At 44.4% G+C, this 14,064-nt stretch overlaps 1 protein-coding gene across 2 annotated transcripts in view; it reads right to left on the bottom strand.

The window, feature by feature from the left end:
- LOC106579797 (calmodulin-regulated spectrin-associated protein 1-B) overlaps positions 1-14,064 on the bottom strand; it is a 41,955-nt gene that overhangs the window by 11,358 nt on the left and 16,533 nt on the right. Inside the window, exons 3-6 of one of the 2 annotated variants that reach the window (XM_045704256.1) lie at positions 13,412-13,674; positions 4,302-4,463; positions 4,082-4,162; positions 3,642-3,674 (exon numbers count right to left, since the gene is read on the bottom strand). In XM_045704256.1, coding sequence (XP_045560212.1) covers positions 3,642-3,674; positions 4,082-4,162; positions 4,302-4,463; positions 13,412-13,674 — 539 coding nt within the window. The remainder of the gene's footprint in view (positions 1-3,641; positions 3,675-4,081; positions 4,163-4,301; positions 4,464-13,411; positions 13,675-14,064) is intronic. The other variant, XM_014159983.2, reaches the window with a different exon arrangement.

The following is a 14,064-nucleotide window of genomic DNA, read 5'->3' as shown; positions in this document are numbered from 1 at the left end:
GAGGCAGAGAGAAAACTTAGCCATCTTAAAACTGAAATTAGTGCATTTATGTAAAAAAAAAAAAATGAAAAAAAATGAAGAAAAAAAAAAATAGGGGAGGGGGGAAATACAAGTATTGAGTTGAAAAATGTACAATTGGTGAAGTTCTGTGGATACCAATATCCCTGTGAGCCTCCCAGGACCATGTTGTAAGGTTAAGAACATTAATATTATTCGTATACAATTTCACTGTTTAACACCTGCTAAACTTATTCCACGGATCACTTGAACAAAAATTTGTTTTTTTTGGGGGGGGGGAGATCTGGCCACAGACCCCCTGCAGACCCCACTTTGAGAACCCCTGCTTCATAGAGCGGTGATATGGAGCCATGGTTGGCCTGACACCCACCCCTCTCTGGGAATGCTGTGTCACTGTCAGCATAGTCAAACCAGGCCACTGGCACAGAGGAAGGAACACATGGGAATCACTGGCCCACTTCTGCTGGCTAACGGTGTTGTGGAACCCTCACCGAGTTAGCCTATTGAATTCATCACTGCTGTAGTCTACTAGCCAGGCCAGTTCGGTACTTATGGCTCCAGCTGAACCATACTAAACATTTACTGCAACAATTAACCATGTTACTACACGCACTGTCTGCAATCAGTCTACACATTTTTAGGGCATAATAAGGGTAACTATGATAATACAACACACCTCGAATACTATTCTGACACCATTATGGTAATTCTACAAGGGTAACTAACATAATACAAAACACTTACAGTTGAAGTCGGAAGTTTACATACACTTAGGTTGTAGTCATTAAAAATCGTTTGTCAACCACTCCACAAATTTCTTGTTAACAAACTATAGTTTTGGCAAGTCGGTTAGGACATCTACTTTGTGCATGACAAGTAATTTTTCCAACAATTGTTTACAGACAGATTATTTCACTTATAATTCACTGTATCACAATTTCAGTGGGTCAGAATTTTACATACTCTAAGTTGACTGATAAAGGAATTTATATGTTTAAAGTAATGACTAAAGGATTCCACCCTGAAATCGTATATAAATGTATAGAATGTGTTAAGAGTCATAATTCCATAATATGTGTGACTAGACCATTGTGTTACTATGTAGTAATGTGGGACAAGTTAAGAGGGAGAAATGTATTGTTGAGAAAACAAAGGCTGGTAGACTACACATGATAACTCTGAAAAAGCTGACAACAGGAGGGCCCTTCCAAGGCATCTCTTATCTGGGGAGGAAAGGAACAGCGAGAAACTGCCAAGGCTGGTAGAAAAGTGATAAACCTGTGTGTGTGTGTGTGTGTGTGTGTGCGCGCGCGCGCGCGTAGAGGGGGTTATAAGGACTGCTCACATTTTGGTTGACTTTAGAACGTTCTCTGAATAAAGCTTACGAACCTTTTGCAGAATCTGAGTCTTTGCCTAATTATTATTAAACCCAGGGTCTTACAAACCTTAAATAATTGTTTAGTTATCATCGGGATGGAAAATTCTTGTGACATTGACTGTGCCTTTAAACAGCTTGGAAAATTCCAGAAAATTATGTCATGCTTTAGAAGCTTCGGATAGGCTAATAAACATCATGTGAGTCAATTGGAGGTGTACCTGTGGATGTATTTCAAGGCCTACCTTCAAACTCAGTGCCTCTTTGCTTGACATCATGGGAAAAGCAAAAGAAATCAGCCAAGACCTCAACAACAAAAAAATTGTAGACCTCCACAAGTCTGGTTCATCCTTGGGAGCAATTTCCAAACACCTGAAGGTAACACGTTCATCTGTACAAACAATAGTACGAATGTATAAACACCATGGGACCACGCAGCCGTAATACTGCTCAAGAAGGAGACGCGTTCTGTCTCCTAGAGATTAACGTACTTTGGAGCGAAAAGTGCAAATCAATCCCAGAACAGCAGCAAAGGCCCTTGCGAAGATGCTGGAGGAAACAGGTACAAAAGTATCTATATCCACAGTAAAACGAGTCCTATATCCACATTACCGGAAAGGCCGCTCAGCAAGGAAGAAGCCACTGCTCCAAAACCGTCATAAAAAAGCCAAACTACGGTTTGCAACTGTACATGGGGACAAAGATAGTACTTTTTGGAGAAATGTCCTCTGGTCTGATGAAACAAAAATAGAACTGTATGGCCATAATGACCATCGTTATGTTTGGAGGAAAAAGGGGGAGGTTTGCAAGCCGAAGAACACCATCCCAACCGTGAAGCACAGGGGTGGCAGCATCATGTTGTGGGGGTGCTTTACTGCGGTAGGGACTGGTGTACTTCACAAAATAGGTGGCATCATGAGGAAGGACAATTATGTGGATATATTGAAGCAACATCTCAAGACATCAGTCAGGAAGTTAAAGCTTGGTTGCAAATGGGTCTTCCAAATGGACAATGACCCCAAGCATACTTCCAAAGTTGTGTCAAAATGGCTTAAGGACAACAAAGTCAAGGTATTGGAGTGGCCATCACAAAGCCCTGACCTCAGTCCCATAGAAAATTGGTGGGCAGAACTGAAAAAGCGTGTGCGAGCAAGGATCCTACAAACCTGACTCAGTTACACCAACTCTGTCAGGAGGAATGGGCCAAAATTCACCCAACTTATTGTGGGAAGCTTGTGGAAGGCTACCCGAAACGTTTGACCGAAGTTAAACAATTTAAAGGCAATGCTACCAAATACTAATTGAGTGTATGTAAACTTCTGACCCACTGGGAATGTGATGAAAGAAATAAAAGCCGAAATAAATCACTACTATTATTCTGACATTTGAAATTCTTAAAATAAAGTGGTGATCCTAACTGACCTAAGACAGGGAATTTTTACCTGGATTAAATGTCAGGAATTGTGAAAAACTGAGTTTAAATGTATTTGGCTGAAGTGTATGTAGACTTCCGACTTCATCTGTATCTCAAATACTATTCTGACACAATTATGCTAATTCTATAAGGGTAACTGGAGAACAACTAGACAACCAGGACTAAAGGTTTCCCATCCACCCTACAGAAGGGAGAGAAGTAGTGAGAGGTCTACAGAGGATAAGGACTACTGGAACTGTACCACTATGGAGGACTCCAGCTCCTCTGGCTCCAGCATGCATTGGGCCAAGGCGTGCATGAAATCAGACTGAGACACACAGACAGCAGAGAGTAAGAAGGAGACCTTGGGCAAGTAAAAAGACGAGAGGCCAGGGAGAGACCACATGGGCATAGCAGACAGCATAGGAGGGGTGGGCATGACAGAGTTTGCGGGCACAGGTGGCAATGGCGCCAACATCTCAGTACAAGCAAATAAGGAAAGCAGGGGCTGAGAGATGCATTCACGGCTCTCTCACCCAGACATCTCTTCACACACTCACTCAGACAAACACACCACCTATCATGATTGCACAGTCTGCAGGGGCTTGAAATGAAAGGGCCAAAATGTAGTTTAGCAAATTACCAAAACCACCAGACAACAACAGTGTGACATTCTTAACACAAAGATACCAGCCTTCTCCCACTGGCTGGCTGACTCACTGGCTACAAGCAGCACAGAATGGGCTTGGATGAGCCACGATGGTGTGGTGTGCACATCGACACAGAACTATGCGTGCAAGAGGGAGGAGGGGGGATTACTAGCAGCCAACTTACAGGTACTAGTTTCCAATACCATTTGGAGGGAGACTATCCAAGTAGCAGGGAAGGGGGGGGGGGACAGGGAGAATAGGAGCAAAAGGTCAGAGGTCACAGACAGGATTGGATCTGCTTCCGGGTTAAGGGTTAGGAGAAAAAAGGTCACTCAGGATTCAACCCCAAATGGCAGTAGATAAAGAGCTCTGTAGACTTGGACCACGTCTCTGTTGAAACGGATGTCATCTCCATGAGACTAATGTGAATAAATAAAAATAAATTGGTTTTTAAACGCCAATTATTCTTGCAATGTGTCCTGGAGGCATGGACTGCAGTCCAGAGACTTGATGCATCGAGAGCAGCAATCGCTGTAAGGATGCATCAAAATAGCTCCATGGGGGCCAGTTTCCTTGTTCTCTCTCTGTGGGAGTGCCATGAGATCTGTGGGGCTCCAGCCTTACCTTCTGGTGACTGGGAGACTCCAGCGGGTGCTGCTTGACCTTCAGCTCGCTCTCTGTGATCTCCCTCATCTTCAGGTTCACCTGGAACAAAAGCAACATTCACTCAGTTCTTTAGAGCTCCATTTTCTGAACATCTCAAGCTCATGATCGATGTAGGCCACTGACAGACAACTATATGTAACAGAGTCCGCAAGAAAGAGAGTTTGTGTTCCCACCATACCTTGTTGATCCAGAAGACCATGGCGTCCTCCAGGTCAAAGGGCAGCTCCTTGGAGGCGCTAAAGGTGGAGAAGCGTTTGACGCAGGCCACCACCTTCTCTATGCTGATCATCTCCACAGTGTAGGCCATCATTAGGGCATCGATCATGGGCATGTGGGCACTCTGGAGGAAGGATGAGAGGGCACAGATTAGGTCAGAAATACAAACGCTGTAAAGGTAGGTCATCGTGGGGGCATACAGTAGGTCTAGTTCAGGATCGAAAACACCAGGGTATTGATCAAGCATGGCTATGTTGTTACTGTGTGGTGGCAGGCCGAGCCAGAACAACAATCACGTTATGCCAAAATCAGGGCATCGACTATGGGCACAGGACACAGAGGAGAGATGGGAAAGAACAGGTCACAAGACAAACACGATTTACAGTTGAACGTCAGGGCATCGATCATGGGCATGTGGGCATTGTGGATGGATGGGTAGAGAAAGAATTAAAACTAAAATAAAACATAAAAAAAAAATGTTTTATTTTTGTATTTAAATCGGGAATATGTGGGCACGAGGACATGATGCCCACAGAACAGTATAATTAAGGGATGACTGGACAATCCTCAGGGTGTAAAACAAGGACGCAGCTCGAAATAAACTGCCATGTCGGCTTTGTTTCCTCGTCTCCTGACCATCTGACCACACTGATGTACCACAGATGATCCTTATCCAATAGAAAGACCTTAATACCTCACACAGGGGGACAGAGGTGACCTACAACACAGATAATGATTTCAATCACGGTTTGGAAAAAAGACTGTTCAATGCATCATTATCTGTGTTGTTGGTCACCTCTGTCCCCGTGTGAGGTATTAAGGCTGATTGATTGGACAGAAACTGAAGTGACCTCTAATGTCATGGTGAGGGGGGGGGGTTCCTCCCTCAGTCTTTCTATTGGATAAGGATCATCTGTAGTACAGTGAGGTCAGACGGTCAGGAGACGAGGAAACAAAGCCGACATGGCAGTTTATTGCTAGCTGCGTCCTTGTTTTATACCCTGAGGGCGCGTAGTGGTGTAGAGTAGGCCTAGGCTACAGGCTATATCAGATATGTTTCTTGGCCTTTTCTAAACACATTTCATGCAATTCTACTACTCTGTATAAATGACTGGACACATTAGCGGAATCTTTTTTAATTCTGCAAATTACAGGGAAGCCTACTCTGCTGACACTGAGAAAGAGCGTTAATTGCGACATTGTCTGATCCATATAACAGGGCTACGAGAAGGGGAGACAAATAGCCTACAATATGACACACGTCTAACCCGGAGGAAGAAATGACAAAAACGAACTTTCAAGCAGCACGGAACGAACAACGATAAAGAGTGAATATGCTCACTCACCGAGGATATGCAGTATTTGTCACGTGCGCTGCCCACATTGCAGTCCCTTCCTACTGTAGGTACTGTGATATATCATTTAAAAGAAGCTAATGATCCTCTGAGGCCAAACCATGCTTTGTGAAGTAGCCTATTTTGTATGATTGTATTTATTTCTGTTTAGACAGGAGTAAGCTAATTAGGCGATATAATTTCTGCAATTTCATTAAAAATGTACTACGTCTGTAGCACACTTGTGATGGAGTTTTCAGAAGAAATGGCCACTGGATTGAGGCAAATAATCCTGATTTAGCCAAGTACCTTTTAATTGCCTTTCCATCTAACCAAAGACTGTTAGGCCATCATTAGCGTCGCTAACGGCTACACAAAGTGGTAGACATATAGACCCTACACGCACTGCAGACAGACAGGGCATTCCCGTGCCGTGGTTTCCTCTTCAGAATGTTGGTTTATTTTTGGTTAATTACACATTGCTGTTTGAATAAGTCATGATACATTTAAGCAAATTGTGACACAAAAACTAACATGGACCAGGTAAAAAAAAAATGAAATGACTGGCACTCGATAAGGCCCAGTTTTGAGGCCCTGTCATATCCATCACTCTGTGTAGAGCTCAACACCTTGCAGTAGGAGCAGAGAGGAAGAGGTGAAGAGGCTCAACTCCGGCAGAAAATCTGTATCCCTAAAGCAGGTGGCGTTCTTTTCTTTTTACCCACTTAGTAAGGAGTTCTGTACGGAGATCAATAAGAGTGCCAAATTTGATCAACAGGAAAATGAATGGCTTATTTGCTACGTGAGGTTTATTTGATTGAATAGAAGTTTCGTAACGCTTAGGTTATTACGAGTGTACTGATTTAAGTAGGACATGTGACATCCTGGCAACTGAGGAAAAACACTATCGGAGTTGTCTATGAATATTTATGGCAAGAGGGTAGCAGCATAGCATCTCTCCACTGAATACAGGCGGTTGACATCAACAATCCTTATAGAAGATTTAAAAAAGTAATGAAATAAAGAGATGTATTCCACAATCCAAAGAAAGGATACGCGGGAGGGTAAACAGCCTGCCATGCCGCTTTGTGGACAATGACTCCCACTGTTAGGGCGGGGAGACAAGTAACTCGTCAGTATATCCATAATCTTAGGCAGGAGTATAATTTCCTGAAATGTGACCTATGAATCTAGGTGTGGAGTTAACACACAGTACACCCTAGCCAGTTAGAGCATGCCTGACCCAAAACACACTGCTGAACACGAACACACAGCTTCCAGCACTAATCCTACTGAGGGAAATGGAGGACAGATCCTGATTAGCTCACAATAGGAAAGGAGAACAGCTATTCAGAGCCCTCAGTGATAGGCCCCAACGATGTTACACAAGCATTACTCAACACTCAGACTCAGATCCCTACTCTAATGAGGCATAAGCAAACACACACACACACACACACACACAACTGCCTGAGATAAAAAAAATAATAATACAAATTTAAAAAAGCACCCTTCCACCTAGCGACTAGCTAGATGTAGACCATTTCAAAAACAGGACGCTGTGTCTCTTAAGTCAAAGAGGGACTTAAGATGAAGAAAACAGCCTGACCGATGTGCTTGAGGTACGACACAATGAATATGCCAGAAACACACAGACCCTTTGTCTTCCCTTCACCAAACCTGTCAGAGAAACCCAGGAGAGTATGGGTGGACTACTGTTATATTACCACAAGCCGTCTCAAGTGTCAAGTCAAGTGCTGAGCAATTAACATACGATTAACATTTTTTTCTTCAGTTATTAAACTAATTGACCAAATTGATTCTGATTTTTCTGAGCACAACACGCCGTTTCACTAGAGAGAAATCACATCATTCACGAGTGACACGCTGGGCTGAAGGGAGTTGTAGTTTTCATTAAGAAAATATTCAGCATAGTTGAGCGCAGAAACATGGTAATTAACTACAAAGACCATAATGCATAGCGCCTTTCCCCCCCATCTCGGGCAGAGATGGGTACACTTATGCCTGCTATGTTAGGTTAGATTCAAACAGACTGCATGAAAGAGGAATGTACAGTCGCAGCCAAAAGTTGAGAATGAAAATTAATATTTGTGTCGAAGTCTGCTGCCTCAGTTTGTATGATGGCAATTTGCATATACTCCAGAATGTTATGAAGAGTGATCAGATGAATTGCAATTAATTGCAAAGTCCCTCTTTGCCATGCAATTGAACTGAATCCCCAAAAAACATTACCACTGCATTTCAGCCCTGCCACAAAAGGACCAGCTGACATCATGTCAGTGATTCTCTCGTTAACACAGGTGTGAGTGCTGACGAGGACAAGGCTGGAGATCAATCTGAGTTTGAATAACAGAGTGGAAGCTTCAAAAGGAGGGTGGTGCTTGGAATGTATATTTATTTCACCTTTATTTAACCAGGTAGGCAAATTGAGAACAAGTTCTCATTTACAATTGCGACCTGGCCAAGATAAAGCAAGCAGTTTGACACATACAACAACAGAGTTACACATGGAGTAAAGCAAACATACAGTCAATAATACAGTAGAAAAATAAGTCTATATACAATGTGAGCAAATGAGGTGAGACAAGGGAGGTAAAGGCAAAAAAAGGCCATGGTGGCTAAGTACATACAATATAGCAAGTAAAACACTGGAATGGTAGATTTGCAGTGGAAGAAAGTGCAAAGTAGAAAAATGGGGTGCAAAAAGAGCTAAATAAATAAATAAATAAATAAAGTAGGGGAAGAGGTAGTCGTTTCGGTTAAATTATAGATGGGCTATGTACAGGTGCAGTAATCTTTGAGCTGCTCTGACAGCTGGTGCTTAAAGCTAGTGAGGGAGATAAGCGTTTTCAGTTTCAGAGATTTGTTCTTCCTCTGTCAACCATGGTTACCTGCAAGGAAACACGTGCCGTCATCATTGCTTTGCACAAAAAGGGCTTCACAGGCAAGGATATTGCTGGCAGTAAGATTGCACCGACATCAACCATTTACCGGATCATCAAGAACTTCAAGGAGAGCGGTTCAATTGTTGTGAAGATTTCAGAGCAAGCGCTACCATCAGTCCTGTGTCATGCCAACAGTAAAGCATCCTGAGACCATTCATGTGTGGGGTTGCTTCTCAGCCAAGGGAGTGGGCTCACTCACAATTTTGCTTAAGAACACAGCCATGAATAAAGAATGGTACCAGCACATCCTCCAAGAGCAACTTCTCCCAACCATCCAGGAACAGTTTGGTGACGAACAATGCCTTTTCCAGCATGATGGAGCACCTTGCCATAAGGCAAAAGTGATCACTAAGTGGCTCGGGGAACAAAACATCGATATTTTGGGTCCATGGCTAGGAAACTCCCCAGACCTTAATCCCATTGAGAACTTGTGGTCATTCCTCAAGAGGCGGGTGGACAAACAAAAACCCACAAATTCTGACAAACTCCAAGCATTGATTATGTAAGAATGGGCTGCCATCAGTCAGGATGTGGCCCAGAAGTTAATTGACAGCCTGCCAGGGCGGATTGCAGAGGTCTTGAAAAAGAAGGGTCAACACTGCAAATATTGACTCTTTGCATCAACTTCATGTAAATGTCAATAAAGGCCTTTGACACTTATGAAATGCTTGTAATTATACTTCAGTATTCCATAGTAACATCTGACAAAAATATCTAGAAACTGAAGTAGCAAACTTTGTGGAAATTAATGTGTCATTGTCAAAACTTTTGGCCATGACTGTACACAAAAACAAGGAGAGAGAGATAGAGTTCGTGAAAGTATGCCTTATCTACTTCAAAGAACTAGTCAAATGATTGTCTGACAGCTCTGCAGCATGCTTAGGCAGGTCAGCCTAGCGAAATAAGATTATTTTATTAAAAAACCTACAATATGTAACTATGGGCAACCTGACAAAATCCAAAGAAATGTGAGTTATAGATATTTCATCCCCTTTGAACACAAGTCTAAGAAGAGCTAGATCGGTTCTGTGTGCCATTTCTATGCTTCCCGTTCTGATATTTCATTTTCGTGTCTTTTACTTTCAGATTTGTACACCAGCTTCAAAACAGCTAAATATACAATCTTTTTGGTTATGGAAAATATATTTCACAGCGGTTTAGATGGTACAATGATTCTCTACACATGACTGCTAGTTTCTTCACCAACAAATCTGCCGAACAATTAGAATTTTTGCAACCAGGAAATGGCGGAGCGATTTCTGCATAGAGCATCTTTAAGTAAATTAAGAACAAATTCGTATTTACAATGACGGCCTACCAAGAGGCAAAAAGCCTCCTGCGGGGACGGGGATATATCACGACAAGAGAGAGACCACTACATAAAGAGACCTAAGCATGGCAGCAAAGCCCGTACAGAATGGGAAGAAGAGAGAACGTTGTCTGGCTGTTTGGTTGCTACTGCCTGAGCAGAGATGAGATGGTGACTTAAGGAATGAAAATAAGAAAGTAATCAAATAAGAACTAAGTAATATACAGAACTGAAATATTGTATTATTTCATAGTGATTTCCTGTTTCTATTGATGTCTACCCAATGTGGACCTGACGGATACAACGGAATATTTTCTGTGTTTTGGCAATTTGAATTTTCACTATTTTTGGCATGGTATTTCCATTAAAAAGCTCTAAAATCATTTTAATGTCATTATTTAATAATGGATTTAATGTAAAAAAAGATTAAGAAACCAAGAGAGAGAACAAACCAATTTATTTTATAATCCAATTGAAACCAAACCGACAAATTACTAATCACTCAGCACTAATCCGGTCTCTATAGTCTGTCCCCCAAGTGTCCCCCTGTCCATCCCCCAAGTGTCCCCCTGTCCATCCCCCCAGTGTCCCCCTAGTGTCCCCCTGTCCATCCCCCCCAGTGTCCCCCTGTCAGTCCCCCTGTCCATCCCCCCAGTGTCCCCCTGTCCGTCCCCCCCAGTGTCCCCCCAGTGTCCCCCTGTCCATCCCCCCAGTGTCCCCCCAGTGTCCCCCTGTCCATCCCCCCAGTGTCCCCCGCCCCCCAGTGTCCCCCCAGTGTCCCCCTGTCAATCCCCCCCAGTGTCCCCCTGTCCGTCCCCCAGTGTCCCCCCAGTGTCCCCCTGTCCATCCCCCCAGTGTCCCCTGTCCATCCCCCCAGTGTCCCCCTAGTGTCCCCCAGTGTCCCCCCTGTCCATCCCCCAGTGTCCTGCCCGGTGTCCATCCCCCTAGTGTCCCCCTGTCCATCCCCCTAGTGTCCCCCTGTCCATCCCCCCTAGTGTCCCCCTGTCCATCCCCCTAGTGTCCCCCTGTCCATCCCCCTAGTGTCCCCCTGTCCATCCCCCTAGTGTCCCCCTGTCCATCCCCCTAGTGTCCCCCTGTCCATCCCCCTAGTGTCCCCCCTGTCCATCTCCCCTAGTGTCCCCCTGTCCATCCCCCCTAGTGTGCCCCTGTCCATCCCCCTAGTCTAGAAATGGATTTCTTCCAACCTGTGTGAGTCGACTCAGATGGTACACTGCTGTTTTATTACTCCCAGCTGATCCCTCCCCATCTGTGCCCTCTAGAGTCAAACAGGAGGCAGAGGAGGTATCTCTTACACACACACACACGACAGGAGTGCGCAGCACATGGGGGAAGAACACAGGCATTGCCATGGAAACACCTCCTTGCAGACTCAGCAACCGGGAGGGGGTTCTCAACCCTTACACAGGCCTAGTCTAGTCTGTCAGAGACAACCACTTCTCTCTACTCAGGATTTTAGACTAAGCATGTGTTTGTCTGGCTTCTTCCATAGAGCCTTGCACGGATTATAAACCAGCCTGTCTGTAGGCTGGTCACTGGCTCGCTCTTGGCTGGTCACTCGACAGAAGCAAGCCATCTTGGCGACAACGCGAGTCTCCATGGCATTGGCAGTGTATAATGTATTCAAGCCAAACTACACCATGCAGTGATGCTACTGTAAGTGATTTCAGTGAAATTGTAAGAGGTTATTGGATCTCTTATGAAAGGAAACGCTTGTGCAGTATATACAACTGAATGTGACATGTAGGGAGGGAGTGATGTTCATTCCGTATAGAGTGGAGATGTTGCTGTACTATTTTATTTCTGGATTACATTTTTTTATTTAACCTTATTTAACTAGGCAAGTCATTTAAGAACAAATTCTTATTTACAATGACGGCCTACCCCAGCCAAACCGTCCCCTAACCCGGACGACGCAGGGCCAATAGAGCACCGCTCTGTGGTTCTCCCGATCACGGCCGGTTGCGATACAGCCTGGGATCAAACCAGGGTCTGTAGTGATGCCTCTAGCACTGAGATGCAGTGCCTTAGATCGCTGCGCCACTAGCATGTGGCCAAGCTGTGAAACTACCCTGAGAGTATGGCTCAGTCCAACCCTGTGTTTACTGCCCTGACACAGCTATATCACCAGGGTGACAACGGGTCAAAACGGCTCAGGAATTCATATAGGCTGAGAGACCAAATGCCAGACACATTTAAAGTCAATAGTCCTAAAAACTAGGCTGGTTGGTTGGATGAGAACTAGGTTACATGAGAGATGGTGAATCAATCATTATGCAACTGCTGCACTAGACTTTGCAAATTGACCAGACAACATGGAAAATGTCACCGTTTAGAACAAGGGTACACGACAGGAGAGTGGGGAAAAAAAGTAGTGGTGGAGGGACCCCACTGGGTCATTCAGCACATTTTAGGCCTAACTTCAGACTGTTCTCTCTCTCTCTGTGTACCCTTCCCTATCCAGCTGGTAGAAATTGATGGTCAAAGTAGTAACTGAATCAGTTCACATGATCCACAGAAACCAGACTGTGCCAAAAGCCGTGTTGTAAAGCCTACAGACACGCTCTCTGGCCCAGTTCTATGCCTTTATATGGACATGAATCAGAGTCAAATTTGAATCTCCAAGGTAGCCTACGATAAGGAAATAGCTAAACGGTCTGGAACCAAATTTAATAGGTCGGGGAAAAAAAACACCCAAATGTAAACTGAGTTGGAACACTATGATGAGTCGCCATGGTTTCAACAAAGACTAGAACGTTTTAGTTACCTAGAGTTTAAAGGCTGTTTGACAAAGTCCAATAGATGACAGGTAGGCATTCTAGTGTTCAGTGTAGTGTGATAGATGTCAGTGTGATAGAGAGAAGAGAACAATGGCTACTTTCACTAGTTAAAGTAATAAGACTAGAGCAGGAACAGAGCTGCTGCTGCAGGCAGAGAGTTGTCGCTCTCCATGTAGGCCTACACACAGAATAGCCAAGCAGAAGGCAAAGCTACTTGACTCTTGCTCAACAACGGCCAGCTAAAGGGCAACACAGCTTTTCAGATTTGATTTATGTCTGTTTTGCACTGGGACCAACTCATTTTCAAGACAGCTCTCGTCCACAAATCATGAGCAGCCTCTGGCAATGACTCCCATAAAACACCACGTGCTTATCAAACTAGTTCCATCACCACAAATAGTGTCCCGCCCTACTTCCTAGTCCATGAAGAGGACATTGGGTGCATCTCGTCTGTTTCCTTTCCTTCATCTGTCCTCATGCGAGAGACCTAGCAGCCTGGCTCGTAGGCATCAGCCCTATCGCTTTGGTCTCTCCAGTGTTTTCACTGTAGATTAAGGAGACAAGGAGAGCCACTTGATCCAATTGAGATACAGCTGTATTGCCTTCACTCTGCATATCTTTTCATCACCCCCAACACACAGTCACACACAGTCTTTCCTACTCACCATTTTGATGGGCACACAGGAGAGGTCAGCATCTCTGACAGGGGCGTCAACACTCTCCATGACGTAGATCCCTTTACGGCTGAGGGCCTGGATGACTGACATGTGTGACTGCAGCGAGGCGGCCTGGTCTGTCTTCAGGATGAGGGCACACACCCGGCAGTACAGCTCACAGGACAGCAGCAGCTGGAGGACGGGAGGCTTGATGTGCTCCTGGTCATACTGGTCTGTGTAGAACGGATCCCTCAGGTCCTCTGGGATGTGGTCTGGAAGGGGGGGGGGGGTTAGTGATGATATGATGCATTGTGTTGGTCCTAACTTATATTTAGACAGGATGGGTTCCACTCCCTACATCTAGCTGTGTTGCCACCCGCATGAAAATATTTGGTTGCTATTGGTTTCAATGGAATATTTTGGTGCTTGCAGCCCTGTGCCTACTTCAGAAAGAATCTAGGGGAAACGCTGCTATGATGACTAATATGCATACACAGGGCTACAATAAGAGTTTGTCGTTTCGTGGATAGCCAAATGTGAAATACTTGCTTTAATTTAAAAACGGAAGATCTAGCCTAATCTTTCAACAATGAAAGGGAATGTGGCAACAGCATCTGCTCGCAGAGTAAAAATATGTGTTCTGCAAGGTTTCTGTTTACTCT

The sequence above is a fragment of the Salmo salar genome, chromosome ssa20 (assembly GCF_905237065.1).
Source record: "Salmo salar chromosome ssa20, Ssal_v3.1, whole genome shotgun sequence".
NCBI lineage: Eukaryota > Metazoa > Chordata > Actinopteri > Salmoniformes > Salmonidae > Salmo > Salmo salar.
Note: the sequence above shows the minus strand (reverse complement) of the source record. Positions and strands in the feature narration are given on the sequence as shown.